This window comes from Aspergillus saccharolyticus (assembly GCF_003184585.1).
Source record: "Aspergillus saccharolyticus JOP 1030-1 unplaced genomic scaffold BP01scaffold_9, whole genome shotgun sequence".
Taxonomy (NCBI): domain Eukaryota; kingdom Fungi; phylum Ascomycota; class Eurotiomycetes; order Eurotiales; family Aspergillaceae; genus Aspergillus; species Aspergillus saccharolyticus.
The window spans coordinates 75,037-96,131 of record NW_020290619.1 but is presented as its reverse complement, the minus strand read 5'-3'; the positions used below and the strand labels follow the sequence as shown (position 1 = coordinate 96,131).

The 21,095-nt window shown below is 52.8% G+C and overlaps 8 protein-coding genes and 2 non-coding genes across 10 annotated transcripts; 7 read left to right on the top strand and 3 right to left on the bottom strand.

Moving 5' to 3' along the window:
* Positions 1-350: 350 nt before the first annotated feature.
* On the top strand, positions 351-431 carry BP01DRAFT_t107. The gene has a single exon. It is a non-coding gene; the product is annotated as a tRNA-Ser (tRNA).
* Positions 432-761: 330 nt separating this feature from the next.
* BP01DRAFT_355135 (cold-shock protein) lies at positions 762-1,326 on the bottom strand. Its single transcript, XM_025574619.1, has one exon. The coding sequence runs from the start codon at positions 1,167-1,169 to the stop codon at positions 957-959; it is 213 nt and encodes a 70-aa protein (XP_025432722.1). The 5' UTR covers positions 1,170-1,326; the 3' UTR covers positions 762-956.
* Positions 1,327-1,837: 511 nt separating this feature from the next.
* BP01DRAFT_t108 lies at positions 1,838-1,910 on the top strand. The gene has a single exon. It is a non-coding gene; the product is annotated as a tRNA-Thr (tRNA).
* Positions 1,911-2,522: 612 nt separating this feature from the next.
* Positions 2,523-5,601, top strand: kexB (kexin kexB). Its single transcript, XM_025573267.1, has 2 exons — positions 2,523-4,585; positions 4,649-5,601. Exons 1-2 carry the CDS (start codon positions 2,820-2,822, stop codon positions 5,406-5,408), a joined length of 2,526 nt encoding a protein of 841 aa, XP_025432721.1. The 5' UTR covers positions 2,523-2,819; the 3' UTR covers positions 5,409-5,601.
* A 148-nt stretch (positions 5,602-5,749) lies between these two features.
* Positions 5,750-7,960, top strand: BP01DRAFT_355132 (sorting nexin-4). The gene is made up of 2 exons (XM_025574618.1): positions 5,750-6,237; positions 6,373-7,960. The coding sequence occupies exons 1-2, from the start codon at positions 5,941-5,943 to the stop codon at positions 7,558-7,560; spliced, it is 1,485 nt and encodes a 494-aa protein (XP_025432720.1). The 5' UTR covers positions 5,750-5,940; the 3' UTR covers positions 7,561-7,960.
* Positions 7,832-8,330, bottom strand: BP01DRAFT_381168 (uncharacterized protein; the record flags this gene model as incomplete). The annotated part of the gene is made up of 2 exons (XM_025577284.1): positions 7,832-7,966; positions 8,124-8,330. 2 exons carry the CDS (start codon positions 8,328-8,330, stop codon positions 7,832-7,834), a joined length of 342 nt encoding a protein of 113 aa, XP_025432719.1.
* A 660-nt stretch (positions 8,331-8,990) lies between these two features.
* Positions 8,991-10,177, top strand: BP01DRAFT_414697 (uncharacterized protein; the record flags this gene model as incomplete). Its single annotated transcript, XM_025579074.1, has 4 exons — positions 8,991-9,140; positions 9,204-9,553; positions 9,694-9,847; positions 9,890-10,177. The coding sequence occupies 4 exons, from the start codon at positions 8,991-8,993 to the stop codon at positions 10,160-10,162; spliced, it is 927 nt and encodes a 308-aa protein (XP_025432718.1). The 3' UTR covers positions 10,163-10,177.
* Positions 10,178-10,431: 254 nt separating this feature from the next.
* On the top strand, positions 10,432-12,201 carry BP01DRAFT_355130 (putative ubiquinone biosynthesis monooxgenase (Coq6)). The gene is made up of 2 exons (XM_025574617.1): positions 10,432-10,659; positions 10,713-12,201. The coding sequence occupies exons 1-2, from the start codon at positions 10,479-10,481 to the stop codon at positions 12,086-12,088; spliced, it is 1,557 nt and encodes a 518-aa protein (XP_025432717.1). The 5' UTR covers positions 10,432-10,478; the 3' UTR covers positions 12,089-12,201.
* A 42-nt stretch (positions 12,202-12,243) lies between these two features.
* Positions 12,244-14,574, bottom strand: BP01DRAFT_355129 (histidine--tRNA ligase). Its single transcript, XM_025574616.1, has 2 exons — positions 12,925-14,574; positions 12,244-12,849 (listed from the first exon to the last, which is right to left on the bottom strand). Exons 1-2 carry the CDS (start codon positions 14,209-14,211, stop codon positions 12,574-12,576), a joined length of 1,563 nt encoding a protein of 520 aa, XP_025432716.1. The 5' UTR covers positions 14,212-14,574; the 3' UTR covers positions 12,244-12,573.
* An 848-nt stretch (positions 14,575-15,422) lies between these two features.
* On the top strand, positions 15,423-17,637 carry BP01DRAFT_422143 (kinase-like protein; the record flags this gene model as incomplete). The annotated part of the gene is made up of 5 exons (XM_025579553.1): positions 15,423-15,544; positions 15,698-16,034; positions 16,261-16,386; positions 16,476-16,820; positions 17,073-17,637. The coding sequence occupies 5 exons, from the start codon at positions 15,423-15,425 to the stop codon at positions 17,208-17,210; spliced, it is 1,068 nt and encodes a 355-aa protein (XP_025432715.1). The 3' UTR covers positions 17,211-17,637.
* Between the last annotated feature and the right edge of the window lie 3,458 nt (positions 17,638-21,095).

Here is a 21,095-nt window from a genome sequence, read left to right as displayed (position 1 = left end):
TTGTCTTAATTCCCAAGCACACAACACTGTTTCACTGACTAAGAAGACCAGAGTACCCAAATCGAGGAGATCTGGAGCTATCCTTGATCATAACCTCCCCGTAAGGAAAGCCAGACCATCGTCAATTGGCTTCTCCTCACAACCCCGTCAACAATGAGAGACCGCCTGTGATCACACCTATAGGCAGCATCGATTGAACGAGCTGAACCACAGTACTATTCCATGTGTGCTCCTGTTTATCGCCCAGCGAGCCCTTACATTTATCGCTCCACTAAACGCTGTGCATCTATGCGCTTCCATTTTGAGTATATGGTCATGGATGAGCAAAATTCGCCACCTTCAACGAATAAGACACTTTGACCGAGTGGTTAAGGTGCTGGCCTGCTAAGCCAGTGGGTTCGCCCGCGTGAGTTCGAATCTCACAGGTGTCGTTGCTTTTTTTGCTCTTGTTCCCCCACCTTGTTCTCCAATATTCCAATCCCCCCACATGCACCCAAGACTTGAACTTAAGCAAGACACGCTGTCCCACTCAAGTGATTGCTCATTGAAATTGCCTAACATGCCGGCAGGTGACTTCCTTGACCTCTGAATTCCATGTCAATGGTGGCATTGGGAGAGCCTGGTGTGCTTAAACCCAAGTACTGAGCCATGTCCGGCACCGTGGGCAGCAATAGCGGCGATTTCACATCGACAAATATGGTTCTGGCTATCACCAGGCTGTCTACGCTTCCTTGTGTGCGGGTAAGGAATAGATGGTAAACCACAACTGAATATTCCGTATGGTGTATGGTAATGGCAATGAATTGTCCCAGATCTGTACAGAAAGATGCTTGAAACCATATAATATCTGGGAGCGAAACGCTTGGTCTGATGAAACCCAAGCCTATTCGTTCCTGATAACCCCATTACAGTCATTTGCTTTGCTGGTAGAACAACACATAAGCTACCGCAAAAGATCACTCCTCTACCCGAACCTTTTCCGCCTGGGAACCCTTCTGCCCCTGCACTACTTCAAAAGTGACCTTTTGACCCTCCTTGAGAGCCCGGAATCCACTCCCTTCAATTGCCCGGAAATGGACGAATAGATCTGGCCCGTTATCCGGGGTAATGAAGCCGTATCCTTTTTCATCATTGAACCATTTGACGATTCCAGTTTGGCGCTCGGACATTGTGACTGAACTTCACGGGGTTTCGCTTGGTTAGATCAAAGCAAGTGCGGATGGCATAGAGGGATTCTCGTACTTTTCGAGCGGATAATGTAGATCCGAAGATAGGCTTCTCACGTCTTGGAATGGAATGGTCCTCTCTTGTCTCGTGTGAAATCAAGGATTGAGGGGGCGAATGGTTGAGGTGGATTAAGATTTATTGCTCTCGTGCGGGGTATTTCCATGCTTTAAATACTGACATCGGCTACGCACGGAAGTGGGAATGTAAGTCATGACATGATCTACCTAGAAGATTGGCGGTTGCGGTGCTCCGCTGGGAACGACGAAATAACAGCTTTCTATTTGGAGGAGTGCTAGGAGAACGTTCATTATTCTCTGTTCCAAATGCATATCAATCAATCCTTTCCAGTGGTACCGACGAAGCAGAAAAAAACCTAGAGTATAATAATCGGGACGAGTACGGTTGGCAAGCAGTCCAAATCGTTGGAGACGATACTATGTGTCTTGAGAAAATCAGTGTCTGGTTCGGATTTCAGCGTGACGTAGTACAACTACCTCCATAATTGAGTTTTATCTCCGTTTACAAAGCTGTCTACTATAGCTCCGGGTGATGTCACTTTATATATGTCTGGCAACATGGAACAAATCTTGAATGCGCTTCCAACGATCTCGCTCGCATGGCTTAGATGGTAAAGCGCAGCACTAGTAATGCTGAGATCCTCGGTTCGAGTCCGAGTGTGAGCATCTCAAGTTCTATTTTTGTTCTCTTCATATCATGGCCAGGTGCATATTTCTTTTATCTACACCTCGATCGACTTGCTTCAGAATGGATGTATCCTTTATTGCCGCACTATACAACTAACACTACCATTAACTGTCTCATATCTGGCTGAGAAATACACAGTATTACTTACCCCTATCGACAGTCACGTTTCGCCAAGAGGAATCAGTTTCAACCCGCCCAGTCGATCACGCAAGATTGGGGCCGCTGACGAATTGAATGGGGCTCACATTTTTGTTGCTCGATCATTGTTTGTTAACATGTACCATTATCAGGGCTGGCCTGTCCCATCACTCCGATGAGATTTCTAAAGCAAGGGTATGTCCGTCGCTGTCAATCACAGACAAGTCCATTGCCCAGTGCAGTCCTCCGATAGTTAATAACTCACATCTAACTTACTACAAACTATGTCCACGTCAGGCGCAGGTGCCAAGAAGCAATCGGGCCCGGGCTAAGCCCAGGTGGGTTAGAGTGCAGATGGTCTTTGTCTCCAGCCACGGCAGCCTGTCGCTCGCTCGCGGCGCCCGTTATCGTTACCCTCCCGAGGCGCAACCCCTGCTACCACCCATTAACTTAACTCAGTTGCTATTGACGGGTTGAGAACACGTTCCTTCAATTAATTTCTCCCCCTCCCCCAGAATTCTTGGGGTTTGGTCGAATTATCCACTCCCTCCCTTTACCCTCATTCCCACTCCACTTCAAAATCTACCTGTCTCGATCGTTGCCACTTGAGCTCCGTCTCCCCCGACTCCCCTGGTCGATCGCTGTCTGGTTGCGAGATATCTTGGGTGTCCATGCCCGCAATCACCACATTCTCTGTCTTAATTCTCTAGACTGATTACGCACTTCAGACCGCTTGTCGCACTCGCGCCATGCGTATCTCTAGTGGTGCCGCAGTGGCCCTCGGCTTTCTGTGTGCCTCTGCTTCGGCCTCTCTCCATCCTCACCGATCCTACGAGACCCGCGATTATTTCGCCTTGCACCTCGACGAGTCCGCCTCCCCAGCCGATATAGCACAGCGACTTGGGGCGCGCCATGAAGGCCCCGTCGGACAACTACCGCAACATCATACATTCTCCATACCGAAAGAGAGTAGCGACGAGGTCAATACGTTATTGGATCAGTTGCGGCATCGGAGGAGCTTGCGGCGACACTCCGGAGCTTCCACCGCCGGACTTCCAGCCTTGGATAGGAGAGAGGAGGGGCTGGACGGTATTCTCTGGTCCGAGAAACTAGCCCCGAAGAAGAGATTCCAGAAACGAATCCCCCAGCCAGTGAACGTCGATCGGTTGGCCGCTGCTCCCAAAGAGGACCCGGTAGCCGTGCAGGCTCAACAACAAATCACCGCCTCCCTTGGGATCGTAGATCCTATTTTTAACGGTCAATGGCATCTTTACAACACTATCCAGCTGGGGAATGACCTGAATGTAACTGGGCTTTGGCTGGAGGGCATTACCGGAGAAGGAGTGACCACTGCAGTGGTAGATGATGGCTTAGATATGTACAGCAACGATCTGAAACCCAACTACTTTGCCGAGGGGTCATACGACTACAATGACAAAGGTCCTGAACCGAGGCCCCGTCTCAGCGATGACCACCATGGCACCAGATGTGCGGGTGAAATCGCTGCGGCAAGAAACGATGTTTGTGGTGTGGGTGTGGCGTATGACAGTCGCATCGCGGGCATTCGGATCTTGTCCGAACCCATCGATGATGCCGACGAGGCAGCAGCTATCAATTACGCCTATCAAGAAAATGATATTTACTCCTGCTCATGGGGCCCATTCGACGACGGCGCCACTATGGAGGCGCCGGGAGTTTTGATCAAGCGCGCCATGGTCAACGGGATCCAAAATGGTCGAGATGGAAAGGGTTCGATCTTTGTCTTTGCGGCAGGCAATGGGGCGAACTATGATGACAACTGCAACTTTGACGGTTATACAAACAGCATCTACAGCATCACCGTGGGTGCGATTGATCGCGAGAACAAACACCCCAGCTACTCCGAGTCTTGCTCCGCCCAGCTGGTTGTCGCATACAGCAGTGGCTCGAGTGATGCAATCCACACCACTGATGTGGGAACGGACAAGTGCTATTCGTCGCATGGTGGTACCTCCGCGGCTGGTCCACTAGCTGCAGGTACCATCGCTCTCGCTCTCAGCGTGAGGCCCGAGCTCACTTGGCGCGACGCGCAATACCTTATGGTAGAGTCAGCAGTACCCGTCCACGAGAACGATGGTAGCTGGCAAAATACGAAGAATGGCAGGAAATTCAGTCATGATTGGGGCTTTGGCAGGGTCGACGCCTACACCATGGTGCAGAAAGCGAAGACTTGGGATCTTGTTAAACCCCAGGCATGGTTTCACTCCCCGTGGCTGCGAGTACATCATGAGGTTCCCCAGGGCGATCAGGGTCTGGCCAGCTCGTACGAGGTGACTCGAGCAATGATGGACGAAGCCAACCTCGAACGTCTCGAGCATGTGACTGTGACAATGAACGTCAACCACACGCGCCGTGGGGATTTGAGCGTCGAATTGCGCAGCCCGGAAGGATTGGTCAGCCATCTTAGCACAGCCAGAGAACCCGATAATGAAAGTGAGGGCTACGTCGACTGGACTTTCATGAGTGTCGCGCACTGGTAAGTAATTCACATATCTTCTTCTGTACTTGCCTCTCGTGGCCTTTGCTAATTTATTCCCAGGGGTGAGTCCGGTGTGGGCAAATGGACCGTGATTGTCAAGGATACGAAAGTCAATGAGCACAGTGGGTTCTTCGTGGACTGGCGTCTCAACCTTTGGGGAGAGTCTATCGATGGTACCAAGCAACCCTTGCACCCCATGCCCACGGAACACGATGACGATCACGAGTATGAGGACACTCATGTGGCTACGACCAGCATTGACCCTGGCCCGGCCAAGACGCAACCCCCCACTCAACCTACCGATGTTGTTGATCGTCCGGTAAATGTCAAGCCCACCACAACGGCGGAGCCGACTCCTATCTCGGATGAAGTGGTCTCCCCTACAGAGACTGGCGTCGCTCCAGCGCCCACAGCAGCTTCGGACAGCTTCTTGCCATCCTTCTTCCCCACCTTTGGCGCATCGAAGCGAACTCAAGCCTGGATCTATGCCGCGATTGGTTCGATCATCGTTTTCTGCATTGGCCTTGGCGTCTACTTCCATGTTCAGCGTCGCAAACGCCTCCGCAACGACAACCGGGACGACTACGACTTTGAGATGGTCGAGGACGAGGATGAGCTGCAAGCGATGAACGGACGGTCGGTACGCACTCGTCGCCGCGGCGGAGAGTTGTACAATGCTTTTGCAGGAGAGAGCGACGAAGAAGAGCCTCTCTTTAGCGACGAAGATGATGAACCGTACAGGGATCGGGGTATTAGTGAAGAGCATGACCGGGACGGTGCCAATGGAGTAGGGCACCGTCAGAGAACAGGGGACGAATAGACATGCTGGTCATTGGGTTGTCACTTACTCTCATGTTGCTTGATCTATGAAACGACGAGCATTAGGATTCGCTTTTCTTTTCTTTTTATTTGCTGGAAACGTGTCTTCTGGATATGTGCATGAAGGAGTCAAGCTGTGTATATAGCAGAGATGGCTAGAAACTCGTAATCTGCATATGAGATGGGGAAGATTGATGATGTGGAAGCTGCAGCCTAGTATTATCTGGTATACTTCACTCGATCAACTGCATAGAGTGTAACACACCGAATCGAGTCTCGGGACGGGTGGGTTCTTGGCAATGACGGCAGCTGCCCCGATCCCTCCAGCTCTCGAAACGGAACTTCACCTCCACACTCTGCCATCTAAAGGTGCTCTTCTCCGCATTACAACACCAAACCCCACTTCATCACCTGCCCATCTTGTACCGTGTACTGGCTCTTTATCTAGTAAGCTTTGAGTATTGTTCAGGCACGCAGCTCCGACATCACGCAGGCAGATCCCGCGCCGGCTCTTGACGGCAACCAACCCCTCGATGGACCACCACGACGACTTCGATAGCGTCTCGTGGCGCCACGAACCAGACAGCGATGTCTCGCGCCCCACAACGTCCGGAACCGACGCAGAAGATGAGCCTCATGGATATGGCCACGATGTCAATGGCAAGCGACGGATGAGCTCCGCCCAAGAGAACCCCCAAGCCGGCCCCATGGCCGATGCCGTCGACCTCGCTGGGATCGGAGACGGCGTGCTCGAATGCCGGGTCGACTCGCCCTTAAAGGAGAATGATGGCACGAAAGATGCATATATATCCTACTTGGTCACGACACAGGTGGGTGTACTCCTTCACACCACGAGATTATCGCAGTGCTACCCCAGTGCGGTTGCCTAGCCGCCCGGAGGGAGGGATGAGGATGTTGGGACGGAACAAGAGCATAGGTACTAATAACTCGCTACTTCGCTACAGACCGACTTTAAGTCCTTCCAAAAACCAGAATTTACTGTACGACGACGATTCACCGACTTCTACTTCCTCTACAAAACGCTCTACCGCGAGTACCCCGCTTGCGCGGTCCCGCCGCTGCCGGATAAGCATAAGATGGAGTACGTCCGCGGTGATCGCTTTGGGCCGGAATTCACCACCCGCCGTGCGTGGTCTCTACATCGATTCCTGAAGCGTCTGACATTGCACCCGGTGTTACGGCGGGCGCCATTGCTGGCGATTTTCCTGGAGTCGCCCGACTGGAACGCACACATGCGGCTGCGGTCGTCTCGCAACTCGACCAGTACGTCCGACGGGAGTGGGGTGCCGGGGTTGTTCGATAACTTCACCGATACGTTCGTCAATGCGTTCACCAAAGTGCACAAGCCGGATCGGCGGTTCATCGAGGTTCGGGAGAAGGCCGACAAGCTTGACGAGGACTTGAACCACGTGGAGAAGATTGTGGCCCGGGTAGCGCGCCGGGAGTCGGATCTCGAAGGGGACTATAATGAATTGGCGATGCAGTTCCGCAAGCTGACGCCGCTCGAGCCGGAGGTGGAGGTGCCGCTGCAGGTATTCGCGGCCTCGGTGGAGGAGACGGGCCGTGGGCTGAAGACGCTCAAGGACCACACCGATCAGAACTACCTGGGTTCCCTACGGGATATGGAGGCGTACATTGTATCCCTCAAGTCGTTGCTCAAGACGCGCGAGCAGAAGCAACTTGACTTCGAGGCGTTGGTGGATTACCGCAACAAGGCGGTAGCCGAGCGCGACTCGCTGGCCTCGAACCCCTCGTCGTACTATGCCTCAAATCCGCTGACCTCGTCCCCGGCCTCGTTCATCCGATCCAAGATGGAGGACATGCGCGGGGTCGACCATGAGCAGTCGCGGCGCGAGCGGGTGCGCAAGTTAGAGCTTCGGATCGACGAGCTGACCCGGGAGGTGGAGTCGGCCAAGACGACGTCGGAGATGTTCGACGAGGAGGTGGTGCGCGAGGTGGCCGACTTTGAGCGAATCAAAGCGGCAGAATTCAAGGATACACTGGGAGCGTTGGCGGAGAAGCACATTGATTTCTACCAGGGGGTGCTGAACACCTGGGAGCGGTTCGTCGCGGAGATGGAGGGGGATCTGGACGAGAATCCGGGCGACTCAGGGACCGGCGAGGGCCGGTAGTTGTGGGGATGTGTTTAAATGATGATCCTGTGCTTTTCGAATCTTTTAGGTATACTCTCTATTGTTCATCGACTAGCCTGTTTGTGGTGCCTGCCTGCCTGCAAGTCTTTCTCGATAAATCTCTCAGCTTGCGCCAACCAAGGTACCCTGGGTGAGGTTTTATGAAATGAGTGACTTCTCATTCGATTTTCTCGCCTCGAGCCTCCTCTAACTGGCTATCCCCTATGCAACATACCTATGCACCAATCTCGACAGATGGAACCAAGTCCACTCAACTCCCCACAACCCTCTCCCTAACCCTCTCCCTCTCCGCCCACTCCAAATCCACGGGACTCGGATCCTGATGCCCCACCGGATCCAACACCGCTAGATCTAACGCACGGGTCGTTTGCCTCCGCACGAGATTCTATATTTAATATAAGCTTTGTTCTTCTTTCTTTCTTTCTTTCTTTCTTTCTTTTTTTTTTACTGAGAAAAAAGTTCCCCGGCCTTATTCTGGCCACCCTCTCCTCTTTTCCCCTGCAATTCGACGAGAAGGAACTGAAGGGGTGGGCAATACTAACCTCCCGATAAATCTGATTCGGGGTCTTCGACACCGTCGCATGATCTTTGTCGCTAGAATTGGGATTCGCGCTTTTGTTGGTGATGAGTTCGAGGTAGACCTCGTGGTCGTAGTCGACGGTGTGGTTTCGGTTGAAGTTGGCGCTGAGGTGGGGGGATGTAGGTGGTGGTGGTGGTGTTGGTGCGGGAATTTGGGGGGTTATAGGCATGGATTCTTGGGGGGTGGGAGTTGTGGTTGTGTGGTGTCTATATGATGGTGCGGTTGGGGATCTTAGACATGTATTCCGTGTTGATGTTGGTGAAGATGGTGACGATGAATTGGTAGGCATATTGGGGGTTTTGTCTCCTGCTACTGGTGGTGGTAGTAGTGGTGGCTGTAATTCGGGTATGCTCATGATGCACTTTTTCATTGTAGGATAGATAGGTATATTGAAAAGAATGTTGAGTTAGACATTGAAGAAAAAGGGAGGTTAGTTTCTAGTTCTACTTCTAGTTTCTTGCTACCTCTACAGAGTAATCAGTTGTGGCGGAGTGAGTGCATGGGGTCTGGGGCCTGGGGGCTGTGGTGCAGGACGGGAGGGATTGACTGGCTAGCCTGGTATGTTGTGGTTTCAGGTGGTGGAGTTTATCACAGAGGAAGAATGTGGTCTCGTTTGATGTATTGTACGTACTTCAGAATATGGTAACTACTACTAAGTACTTCTAGGGAAGTCACATGCTCGGAGTTCCCAAGTCTCGGGGGGTCCCTTTGCTTAAATGGTCACTCCTCCAGTCCACTGCATCTTACATAACGTTCCATCTTACGTTCCCACCTTCATAACCAGTTCTTCAACACGATTTCGCTCACCTTAGTAGAACGGTCGCTGATCATGGCTCATATCTGCAAAACAAAAGCTGCGAAGTTCAATGCGCACACCCTGACCAAGCTTCAAGCGGCTATCGAGAAGGATCCGGAGATTGACCTAACAGCGAAATTGCCCTTGAGATATTCTGATCGATTGAAGGAAATGCGCCAGAATGTCCAACGTGGCAAGTAGTCCTTAATCGAGGTATTCAACCTTCTAATGTTGTTTCCAGATTAGGAGACTGCAACCTCGATCCAAGACCACGGAGAAGACGACATTCGCGCTTCGATCTTCTCGTCCGACTCGGCTGAGATGGTTTTTCCTCTATCCGACACAGTTCAGGATCTGCTTGGAACGTCTGGCTCAGCCGCAGAGCAGTCGCATTACCTTGCGCAGCAAATAATTGAAATTATAGGCTCAAGCAAGGTTATCTGGAAGGGTCCCTTTGCCCGTCGGAAAATGGTCCTGAGCTGTGGTCATAATATCATTCTAAAGGCTGTGCGAGACTTAGATGATACGACTGAATACACAACACTACTCTACCTTCACCAGCATAAACCGAACATAGCCGCACCAAAACCTCTTGGGTTTGTTCGAATGAACAACATCTCGCTCATTTTTATGACTCACCTGCATTCAACTACCCTGGCTGAGATATGGCCATCTCTCCAAACAGTCCAAAAAGCTTCCATCAAGAAACAGCTTACCTTGATCATGGATGATTGAGGTCCTTGCCGTATGAAACGGGCACACCCTTTGGAGGACCTAGTGGCGAAGGCTGCAAAGACATTCGAAGACATCTTCGTCGGAGTCTTGAACCTATCTTGACTGTTGATGAATTCGAAGATTTTCTTTTCACCAGTAATCGCGCTGGTGGAGAGGTCTTTGTTGAATTGCTTCGTCAGCTTGCCCCTCCCACCCAGTCACCTTCGCCTGCAATCGTTTTCACACATGGTGACCTTCGTCCAGAAAATATTGTCGTAGATCTGAAGGGGAATGAATGGACTATTACTGGACTTATTGATTGGGAATATAGTGGGTTCTATCCAGAGTATTACGAGGCTATCCGGTGTACAAACTGCATGGCGCCTTATGAAGAGAATGATTGGTACCTATTTAGACCAGATTGTGTATCACCGAAACGATACACGCATTGGTGGCTTCTTGATCGGGCTCGAGAAGTGAGAGTAGTATAGATTTGAGAGCATCACCTGAAAGATAAAAGATTATGTATCTTACGTATCATCTCTCCCCATCTTTCACCGCTGCTTCTCGTTGCTCGCCATCTCTATCCACGACTCGGAGTGTAAACATTGATGACGTCTGCTCGACGGAGACGGTGGCCGATGTTTCTGCCACCGCCTAAACTTTCTTATTCTGCCGAGCCGGGCGGTGAGCAAAGCGGCCCATCCTAATTTGTCTGGTTTGCAAGTGATCAGCCAACCTCGGATTCACATCCGGTTGACCTCTTGACGACTGCGACGTCTTTTGTCCTGAAGCATCAGAGTCACCATGCGGTCCCTTGTACGATCGGCCGCGCGGCCCTACGTCTGCCCGTCCTGTCAATTAGGCGGTTTACCCGCTCGCCGGAGGTTCGCATCTCACTCTACGCCGACTAGTGCATCGCCCGAGATCTACGATGTCGTTTGTGTCGGCGGTGGTCCTGCAGGCCTAGGCCTGCTTGCAGCTCTGCGTATGCGCTTCGTGATGACAATGAACTACATAGGATGATCTAACAACCAACAGGAGCGTCTTCCGCTACCTCCAAGCTCAAGGTCGCCCTTGTGGAGACCCAAGACCTGCAGAAAGCCCGCTCGTGGTCTCTCGATGCACGGCACTACTCCAACCGCGTCAGCAGCCTTACGCCCTCCTCCGTTTCCTTCCTCCAAAGAATCGGCGTCTGGGACCATGTCGACACGGCTCGCGCTCAGCCTTACCAAGAAATGCAGGTCTGGGATGGGGAGACCGGCTCGCGAATCACCTTCGACTGGTCCATGGAGTCCTCGCCCTTCGAGGACATGCGCACCGTCGCAACCATGACCGAGAACTCCAACCTCGTGCGCGCCCTCCTCTCGCGCATCGCTGAGTCCGGAGACGAAAATCTCTCCATCTTCTCAAACACCACCGTCTCTTCCATCTCCAATGGCTCCGAAATCCCCGACGGACCCGATCTCTCCGCCTGGCCCATCCTCTCCCTCGCTCCGACAAACTCCTCTACTTCACAGCCACCCAAGCAGATCGCAGCTCGCCTCCTCGTGGGTGCGGATGGTATCAACAGTCCCGTACGGCGCTTCGCCGACATCTCCACCTCAGGCTGGGACTACGACCGACACGGCGTCGTCGCCACGCTTTCGCTGTCTGACCTGGACCCCGTGCACTACTCCGCCAGCATTAAGACAGCCTACCAGCGCTTCCTCCCCGCGCTCGGCGGTCCCATCGCCCTTCTCCCCCTCCCCAACAACAACGCCAGCCTCGTCTGGTCGACCACCCCCGCCAATGCCGCCTACCTTAAAGCCCTGCCCCCGCGCGCCTTTATCGCCATGGTCAACGCCGCCTTCCGCCTCTCCATGACCGACCTGAACTACATGCTTCGCATGGAACGCCCCGCATCACCCACTACCGCCTCATCCCCCGCCCTCGACCCCCACGAAGACGAACTCACCTGGCGAGTGCAGCACACCCCGCAGCCCCGCAAACCCAGCCAGCTGCCACCCCTCGTGACCGGCGTGCAGGAAGGCACCGTCGCCTCCTTTCCGCTCCGCTTCCGCCACGCCTCCACCTACGTCTCGCCGCGCATCGCCCTGGTTGGCGACGCCGCCCACGTTATCCACCCACTCGCCGGCCAGGGCTTGAACCTAGGCCTCGGCGACGTGGCCGCTCTGGCCGAGACGGTCGCATACGCAGCCACCCACGGCATGGACCTCGGCGACATCCTGACCCTAGAGCGGTATGCCGGGGAGCGCTTCGCGACCAACGCCAAGATCGGCGGTGCCTGCGACGTCCTGCACAAGCTGTACAACGTTCCCGGCAATGGGCCTGTGGCGTGGGCGCGGAGTTTTGGCTTGGATGTGATCGATTCGGTGCCGTTTGTGAAGGGGTTGTTGATGAGGGGAGCGCAATGATCTATATAAATAAAACCAGGGTGGTTTGGGTTTTCAGCCTCCGCTTTTTTCTCTTTCGCGTGTATAAATAACTAACTATCTTTCCACTATATAACCGGTTTAGCAGGTTGTACGGTTTGAAAATCCATTAATCCAGAGATTAGAATAAGAGTAGTCGTAGCTGCTGCACTCCCCTCCTACGAATAATACTTCCTTGCGTACATGCACATGCAGATCCATCATGCGTCCGTTCTATATCAAAAACATACCAGAGAAGAAGAAATGAAATGCTTCATTCATCCTGCACGCTTTCAATTCGACTGCAATCTAAAAAACTCGGGTATTCTGGGGGGAAAACCATCTACCTATATAGTATTCCCCTCACGTTCGTTCCGTTGTGTGAACGTTTTTTTGGCTGTAAATCTAGTGAACAGATTGTATTGGCTGCCCGCCTTTCTTTCTTTCTTTCTTTTTTTTTGAGTTCTCTCATACCGGGGACTTCAAGCTTAAACCGTGGTAGCCTCCAATTGCGCAGCGATTTCCTGGATTCTCAGGCCCCGCTTGTTGGCGACACGGGTCTTGATCTCGGCGGGTAGGGCGGCGAGGTCGACCAGCACACCCTCCTTCTCGGGGTGTCCGTCCTCGAGACCCATCTCCTTGATGCGGACCTTACCGGCGGCGAGCTCGTCCTCGCCGAGGATGACGGCGAAGGGAACGCCGACCTGTTCGGCGGCCTTGAATTGTTGGGGGAGCTTGGGCTTGACCTTGTACGAGAATTCGGCCTGCAGCGAAGGAGGGGTTCGTGAGTGGGGATGAAGATAAGGGAAAGGGGGGGTCATCCGGGGGTGAAAATTTACCTTGACACCTGCGTTCCACAGGGATTGACAGACGCTCATGCGCTCCTTCAACATGCCGGTGAAACCCTTACCACCAAAGGCCATGACGTAAGCGTCGACCTCGCTGCTGCGCAGGGCCTCGGCGCTCTTTTCGCGCTCGATGCGCGCCTTGGTGATGGAGAAGATGCGGTCGACACCGAAGGAGACACCCACACAGGGGATCTGGGCCTTGGGCAGGAACATGCCCACCAGGTTGTCGTAGCGGCCGCCGGCGGCGACACTGCCCACGCCCAGCGTCGGGTCGTTGGACCGGTCGTCGTCCTCCAGGTTCTTGGCCTTGTCCTTCTTGGCCTTCTTCTGCACCGCCTGGGCCTCCTCGGAGCCCTTCTGCACGGCGGGGGCGGAGCCCTCGGTGACGACCTCGTAGATGACACCCGTGTAGTAGTCCAGACCGCGGGCGAGACTCATATCGAAGGAGATGCGGTCCAGCACACCGAAAGCCTCGAGGTAGTCCATCAGCAGCGCCATGTCGTCCAGACCGGCCTTGGCGTTGGCGTTGGCCGTCAGGGTCTCGTCCTGGAGGAGATGGTCCAGCAGCTCGCGGCTGCCCTTCTTCTGGGCGTACGTCCAGATCTTGTCGGCCACGGCGCCGTCCAGGCCCTTCTCGTCCACCATCTCCTTGCGCACATCCTCCCACGACATCTTGTCCAGCTTGTCGACGGCGCTCGAGATGGGGCGGATCTTGTCGGCGGGGACACCGCAGACCTCGAACAGCCCGTCGAGGATCTTGCGGTGGTTGATCTTGATGTTGTAGCGGCCCTTCCAGCCGAGCTCCTCGAAGACCTCGGTGACGATGCGCAGGATCTCCGCGTCCGGCACCATGGGGTCGAAGGTCCCGGCGATATCGAAGTCACACTGGTAGAACTCGCGCATGCGACCCTTGCTGACGGCGGGCTGGTCGCGACGGTACACCTTGGCGATGTGGTAGCGCTTCATGCTGCGGACGTCCGGGTTCATAGCCAGCCAGCGGGCGAAGGGCACGGTCAAGTCGTAGCGGAGCGAGCAGATCTCACCCCCCTGGTCCTGGAGGTCGTAGATGAGCTTCGAGTCCTCCCCATATTTGCCGGCCAGGATCTCGCGGAGCTCGAAAACGGGGGTGTCGAGCGCGGTGCCGCCGTGGCGCTTGAAGACGTCGGCGATGGTGGAGAAGATGCGGTCGCGGAGGAGGGCGTCGGAGCCGGACCAGTCCTTCGTACCCTTGGGGGTCTTCAGGTTGAAGGAAACCTTGGATTCCTTGTCCTTAGGCATTGTGCTGTCTGGAGAGGGGAATGTGGAGGAAGGGAAGGGGGGTATCGAGGAGTTTGTGGAAGAGGGGAAGGCCGGAGGAGTCAGAGAAGAGAAAGAAGAACAGGATGCAGAAGAAGAATGATGGTGGGGGATGGTGGGGGCTTGACTGATTGGGCGGCCAACTGGTCGCCGGCGGCCGCTGTCGCTGTCGCGTTTGCTGTTGCGGTTGCGGTTGTTGCTAATGCTGCTAATGCTACAGCCACCACGGAGATGAATCAGTCTCCGTGCTACGTCAATTGCTCGTTGAGAGCTGCGCAAAGACACGGGCTGCAGTGGAGAGGGCATTCAAAGAGAAGGAGAAGAATATTATAATGGTGATCGATTTGCCAACGATAGATGCTAATTCATGGATTTGGAAACAAAGTCGCCTCCTGCGCGGCTCGACCCGGCCGTTCCTCGGCCCTCCATTTCTCCGTCCGTCTCCCAATCAGGAAATTAGGGCAGTCTCGTAGGGCTATATATCTTTACGCAAAAGACCATGAAGGTAACTAACTTTGTTGAAAGATAATAGGGTTGTAAGTGAGGAGTGCCGTCACTGCCTCAGTGAGCAACACGTAGAGACTGGGAAGAAGAAATGAAATAAATAGCACCAGGGACGAACATATTCACTGGCTGACCTAGAGGCTTGCGCCTGAAGGTAACTACAAGAACATGATATGCGGAGAAGGATATTATGCTTCGTTAGAATTACTTGGACGAGATGCACCCATCTATAGCATGAAGGTGTTCTTGGCTGTCTGTAGTTGTATATGCAAATTTAGTTTAGAAAATGGTACAGAACTTCCACATGTTTCAGGGGTCTTGATCAACATGAACTAAAAAACAAAATAGTACAGCATTAATAGAGGTGATTGAAGGTCTGTGTCCAGGTCAATTGAAGTGAAGTAAAATATCATCTCGGGGAACGTTCCCGTCTGACTGGTTACTACTGGAACTGAATGTTGACTTTTCTTCCACCCACAAACCTGAACCTCATCCTGTCAGTGTCAACACTCGAGCAAGAATCAACCGCCATGCACCCAGCTATAAGGGCGGGCCAGTCTACATGTCTCACTTTGTTAGCCGAAGCTTGACTCGATCTGCACTGTTGACTGCCTCATCTCAAAAGATCTCACTAAGTAACTGCGTTCGACGTGCCCACGCACTTATCAACCCAGTCATGCATTCCCGAGATGGACATGTCAGCTCAAGGTCTTTCCGACATCTGGCTTCGACTTGGTCGATCCATCCATCAAGATCGAAGAGGGGACGTTACCGAACCACCTCGCCGAGCGTTACTACCCAGTGGAACAAGGTGAGGTTATGAACGATAGGTATTAGGTGATATCCAAGATCGGGTATGGTGTCACCTCGACGGTCTGGTTGGCCCGCGATCTGGTGTAAGTCTAGCTGAGAACAGCGAACCGAAAGCATTAAACCAATCTACTGATGACACGGCACAATCCAGCGAGTCTACCCATGTCGCCCTCAAGGTCTATGTGTCGGCTCGAGGAGTAGACCATGAGCTGAATGTCTACAACCGCATGCAGTCCATCGAGACCGACCACCCGGGCACAAAATATGTTCGCAAGCTTCTCAATCATTTCTCGATCCGAGGCCCTCATGGTCGTCATGTCTGCCTCGTCCATGAGGTCTTAGGAATGAGCCTGCTCGAGCTAGGCTTGATCGGGAGCAGGTTGGGAGTTATAGATCCCGTACCCAGACTTGAGCAAGCGAAGGGACCCCTCAGGAATTTCATTTATGCTTTGGATAATCTGCATCGGGTGCCTCAGCTTATTCATACTGTAAGTCTGTATATGAACCGCTCCACAGCAGGAAATTCAACCGGGTTGTAGATCTCCAGTTGCGATACATACTCATGCCTGCGCCCTTCCCCGCCAGTATCCTTGAGTACGAAGAGAAGGTAATCAAGTACCCCCTGCAAAGGAAGATCCTCGAAGGTCGAACTATCTATGTGATCCAGACTGTTCCCTACTGGGCACGGACATCCATTGCTCTGTGATCTCGGAGAAGCACGATTTGAAGACCAGGAGAACTGACTACATCTACATCATGCCGAACTTTCAACGTGCCCCAGAGGTCATTTTACATTTGATCTGGGACTACAAAGTCGCTAGCTGGGGCCTTGAAATGTTGGTGAGTCATAAGACAATACGCAGCTACCCTCCGCTCTTATACTGTCAAAGCTTGGCCATTTCATATACTGACATTGGCATCGGAGATAGGCTTGGGACCTTGCCAGTACTAGCAGATTCATCACAAACCATACATTCGACGGTCAATGGGACGATGGCGCCCACCTTGCGGAACTGGTCGCCCTTCTCGGCCATCCACCTATTGACTTCGTCCGTCGGGTTCGCTTTGCACGCCTTCTCTGGGACGACGATGGTAATTGGACCAACCTGGTTCCGATCCCAGAGCGAAGTCTCGAGCAGGCCGCGGCCGATATCAAAGGCGACGAGGTGGAGGGCTTCCTCAGATGGCTACGTCGAGCTCTGCAATGGGACCCGAAAGTTCGTCCTACCGTCTCGGACTTGCTGATGGATCCATGGTTGATGAAGGGATTGGAAGTAAGTAGCGACAGCTCAATCCTGAGGGACTATCCGGACGTCGCGGCGGTTGCGAAAATCATAGACTGACCGGAGGATGAGAACGTCTCCGCTCCGTTGGGATCATGGTCTCAAACACAATGGCGTTTCTCCTTTTCTCAGCTGAGTTGTAAAGAGAAGTCCGCACCAAATGCTTTGTCTTTCAATTGTTGTTATACGGAGTAGTCGATGCTCTGCTTTTGATTAATATTCGGGATTTCCCCACTCAATTAGCTTCAGTTAAACCATGTGTCGCTTCATGTCTCCTCTGCGACCCCATTCAACACAAAGATTGCGCTCAAGCCCAAAGCTCTCAGAGGAACTCCATTCGTAGATGACTCCAGCACAACCACAAGAGCGTATGAGCGGTGAGCTAAGGTGGCTGTGGAGTGGGGTGGAGTTGATTGTCCATCAGTAAGTTGGAGCTTGTATTCTTTCCAGTTCGGTGCCAAACCGTGGCTTATCCGAGCACTGTTGATGAGGAGATGAGAGCAGTCTTCTGTCGGTCAATCCTTTTCCGACCTGACGTATTTCTGTTCGTTTAATTTTCCCCGCGAAGCTATTGGGATGGAAGTCTCGTGCTGTTCCCCCTAACATTTGTGGGCAGAGGAAGGGGTGCAGCCACGGGCCAGTGCTGCTACATCGAACACAGTAAGCTTCATTGGCGGGAGTCGAAGAGGGGCGGGGTTTGCATGGGGTGATGTGACCGCCAGACATGAACTTGACGACGCACTGTACAATATGTACTATACTCCGTATACATACTAAGTAGGTACAGTATGTACGGAGTCATAACCGAAGTCAGGTACATTCATGTTCCTGTACTGTAAGCGCAGTCCGAGTTTTGCGGGGCCAGGCCGGGATTCCACACCGATTGGCTCCAAGAATCAGTGCTGCTCCAGCACAAAGTGGGGGTGACTCGGGCGATTCATTGATTCATTGAAGTTCATGGACGGATTCTACTCATTACATGAATCTCTTGTCTGGGTGTAGCGGTCTGCCAACAGGATGCGCACTTGCTTCATCTGGGTAATCCTTAACTTCCTAATCAGTTGTCAGGTATGTATGTGTGTGTGTGTGTGTGTGTGTGTGTGGGAGAGTGAGACAACTGCTGTCAAACCAGCTGAAACAGCGGAGTCTCCCCCCTCCTCCAAAGGGTGAAACCCGGGCAAGACCGACTCGTGGTCATCTGAATCGGATATCAGAAACGAATTTGAGTTTGACATGAGCATGCAACCAGCCATGCAACCCCCATGCATTTTATCCATCCTGGCAGGGGACACTTTCCATTCCCACCTCAGGTCGGACCAATGCGGTAACAGACACGAGTGGCTGGTCTGGGGAGGTCGGCTCATGTTATACGAGGTTCCCAATTCTTCCACTTTCCCCCTCAGTGTGGTATGACGCTAGTATCTTGAAATGCCGGGGGTGAATGGGGAATGGTGGGGAGCTGCAATGAACTCGATTGGTTTTCTGGCCCTCTGTGATCCTTGTGTTTCCACGTGGTTCTGGTGTAGCACCATACAATACCATACCATTTCACGGACCGGTAAGGTATGACGTTAATAACGCGCTCCACGGTCGGGGGCGAAAGAGGGAGGGAGAGGAGGAATAAGGAGGGGAAGGAGAACAGAACAATCTCGCGATTCTCTTATCCTAATCGATAGCCGACGTATTATGAGAATTGGCTCGTCTCAAGAGACTTATACTCATGGAAAAGCATGTCCCAATACGCGTTCCGATCGAGCACCGAGGCCCGGAATATCCGAATCTCGAGCTGTTGCTTCCGTGTCCCCCTCTTATCATTCCTGGTTCTAGGCAGTCACCCTGGGATGTCCAACTCAGCTTCGCCAATGGCACCAAAACCGCCGCCAAGGACGCCCGCCAGGACAGGCCGGCCAGGAAGGAAAAATAGCGCAATGCCTTTCGTCTCACTGCCTAGGGGGAGAATCCCATGGTCTGTCATTCGTGGTCAATCCTCCGATTCCCCTCCTTTTTATAGGCCTGCAGCAAACCAGAGGGTGGGCGCAGTAGGGAAGGCCACAGATCTTGTTTGGGTGCTCATACCTGCAGCTGCAGGTCAGTCGCTCGGCCGGAGTCTATCTTGGATCATTACTCGATAGCATTCTGGCAGCTGGCATTGCTCATTGGCGTGCTAAGCCATGCCAATGGGCTGGCAACAAATCAAAGTCGGGGGATGGCGAGGTCGATGCAACCCCCGGCCGCAAGACTGGCTGCACCTGATAATGCGTGGGCTATATTATCCGAAGGATCGCTTCGCCAGGCCCTACAAGGTCACCTTCCTTTTCTGCGGTTGCTCTGCTGTGCTTTATTTTTCTTTCTGTGCATACTGCCTCAATGGGCATCATAGTGCATACCCATGATGTCCTGGTCGAAGAAAGATGTCACACAACGTCAAACCGTTGGTGAACGCGTGTAGCCTGTGAGGCTGCTGACCGGAATTCCTCGGTGATTAATCCACTAACCGGGTGGATGTGCTCCAGAGGTGTTTGCTTATAATTGCTGAGATTGGACCTCGCGCACGTCCATGTTTCATTGCCTGGTGGAGGAGCTTAAACCAAGTCCTTCGGTGACTGACGTAGAGAGTCGAATGGCCCGGGCCACATCCTCGTAGCAACCCAGCCTTTCCCCTCACCTCACCCTTTTCCAGAAAACCAGGAAATCAAGAAACAATAGAGTGAGAGAGGTGTCAAGATGCTTCTCCTCCACAGTCAAAAAAGGAAAAAAAAAGCATTGAGTCAGATGTCCAGTCTTACTTCGCGATATCAACGAGTTTAGTGAGTTATCGGTGAACGGGCGGAGTTAAGCTGGAATGATGGAAGATGGAGACTCGGTGTAATGACTAAAGATACCGACTGAGCCGAATCCAGGTTCGCCGGCAGCAGCCTTGCCAGAGTTTATCATCCTTGACTCCATTCCTGGCCGTTCAGATCATTTCGAGCATAGACAACAAATAAAGGGGATATGACTCTGCTGGATAGAAGTATAAACATCATTGTGATAGGTAATGAGCTCCCACCTCATTTCCCCTCATTTTTCCCCCTCCAAAAAGTGCCAAAGTATGACATGACCGCTTAGGCCTGTCCGTGGGAATGGTAACATTAGGTAGAACGGGTAAAGGGACAATACCAATACGGCGTGCAAACCATACATACAGTAATCTTTAACTATAACTGAGTTCGTTGGTGCTTCGAGGCTGTGACTAAGAAAAGGGTTCCTGACAGACAAGCCCGGGGAGATTCCCGCCAACTACTGATTAGACTGACTGCCTGCCTGCCTGCCTGTCTGTCTGTCTGTCTGTCTGTCTGACTTACTTGACTGCCTTTCCCACCTTCTCTCTCTCTCTCTCACTCTCTTTCACTCTCTCCCTCTCCCCCCATTTCTCAACATCTGCTCCTTCTTGATCTCACTTCCACTCCTTCTCCTGCTATTTCCAACTAGTATATCTCCTCCGACCGATCGGTAATCCTGTTGCCTCCCTCCCAATTCTGCTCTCGGTTTCTTCTTCCCCCAACTCGGACCGCGGTCTTTCTCCACCTTTTCTCGAATCCGCCGCCCGTTCACGTTTCCGCCCCATTCCACGCTCTCCCATCCACATATCCAGGTCCCGGTTTTGCGACAACTCTTGTCGGTTTCGTGCACTCCGAATTCTTCCACCTGGTTTCTGTCGACTTTCAATCGCTCCAGATCATATCACGACCTCGGGAGAGAACCTCTGCTTGCCCTCAGCCTTCCCGACCGCATCCTGTTGATTCCCCGATCCGCGCGTGATTCGAGAAACTACGCATTGCCGCTCTTCCTTGGGCTCCGGTATTGGCTTTGGTTCTCACCCGCCACTTGCCCGATGAGGCTGAATTAGGATCCACGACATTGTGCGATAATCATGGGGTCTTTTCTGAGGAGTTTCCGAAAAGATGTGGTGAGTTAATGTCCCGGTCAGCCTGGCTTTCTGGATTGTTCCCGACCCATCGTGTCCCAATGCTCTGTGCCTGGACGGTTTAAACATATTTCTTTGGGTGGCGCATTCGCTCTAATTTGATGCTGGGCAATTGCCATTATCTCGTTCCAGTATTTGCGTGCGCCCTTCCTTCGGAGCTAGACGAGGGACTCATTGGGACCGAATGAAGCCTTTTATCTGCATCAGTAGGAAACGATGAATGTTAACCGTACTGTCTTCAGGGACCCACGCCTTCGGTTGGGGCGCCTCCCACCAAGAAAGAACCCCAGGCGCCGACG

What these genes read in the sequence shown, in the direction of transcription:
- BP01DRAFT_355135 (XM_025574619.1), bottom strand. Translation starts at nt 1,169, where the DNA reads ATGTCCGAGCGCCAAACTGGAATCGTCAAATGGTTCAATGATGAAAAA.
- kexB (XM_025573267.1), top strand. Translation starts at nt 2,820, where the DNA reads ATGCGTATCTCTAGTGGTGCCGCAGTGGCCCTCGGCTTTCTGTGTGCC. An exon ending in TTCATGAGTGTCGCGCACTG is followed by an intron (nt 4,586 to 4,648) that starts GTAAGTAATTCA and finishes ATTTATTCCCAG; the next exon opens with GGGTGAGTCCGGTGTGGGCA.
- BP01DRAFT_355132 (XM_025574618.1), top strand. Translation starts at nt 5,941, where the DNA reads ATGGACCACCACGACGACTTCGATAGCGTCTCGTGGCGCCACGAACCA. An exon ending in CCTACTTGGTCACGACACAG is followed by an intron (nt 6,238 to 6,372) that starts GTGGGTGTACTC and finishes ACTTCGCTACAG; the next exon opens with ACCGACTTTAAGTCCTTCCA.
- BP01DRAFT_355130 (XM_025574617.1), top strand. Translation starts at nt 10,479, where the DNA reads ATGCGGTCCCTTGTACGATCGGCCGCGCGGCCCTACGTCTGCCCGTCC. An exon ending in AGGCCTGCTTGCAGCTCTGC is followed by an intron (nt 10,660 to 10,712) that starts GTATGCGCTTCG and finishes AACAACCAACAG; the next exon opens with GAGCGTCTTCCGCTACCTCC.
- BP01DRAFT_355129 (XM_025574616.1), bottom strand. Translation starts at nt 14,211, where the DNA reads ATGCCTAAGGACAAGGAATCCAAGGTTTCCTTCAACCTGAAGACCCCC. An exon ending in TGTGGAACGCAGGTGTCAAG is followed by an intron (nt 12,850 to 12,924) that starts GTAAATTTTCAC and finishes CCTTCGCTGCAG; the next exon opens with GCCGAATTCTCGTACAAGGT.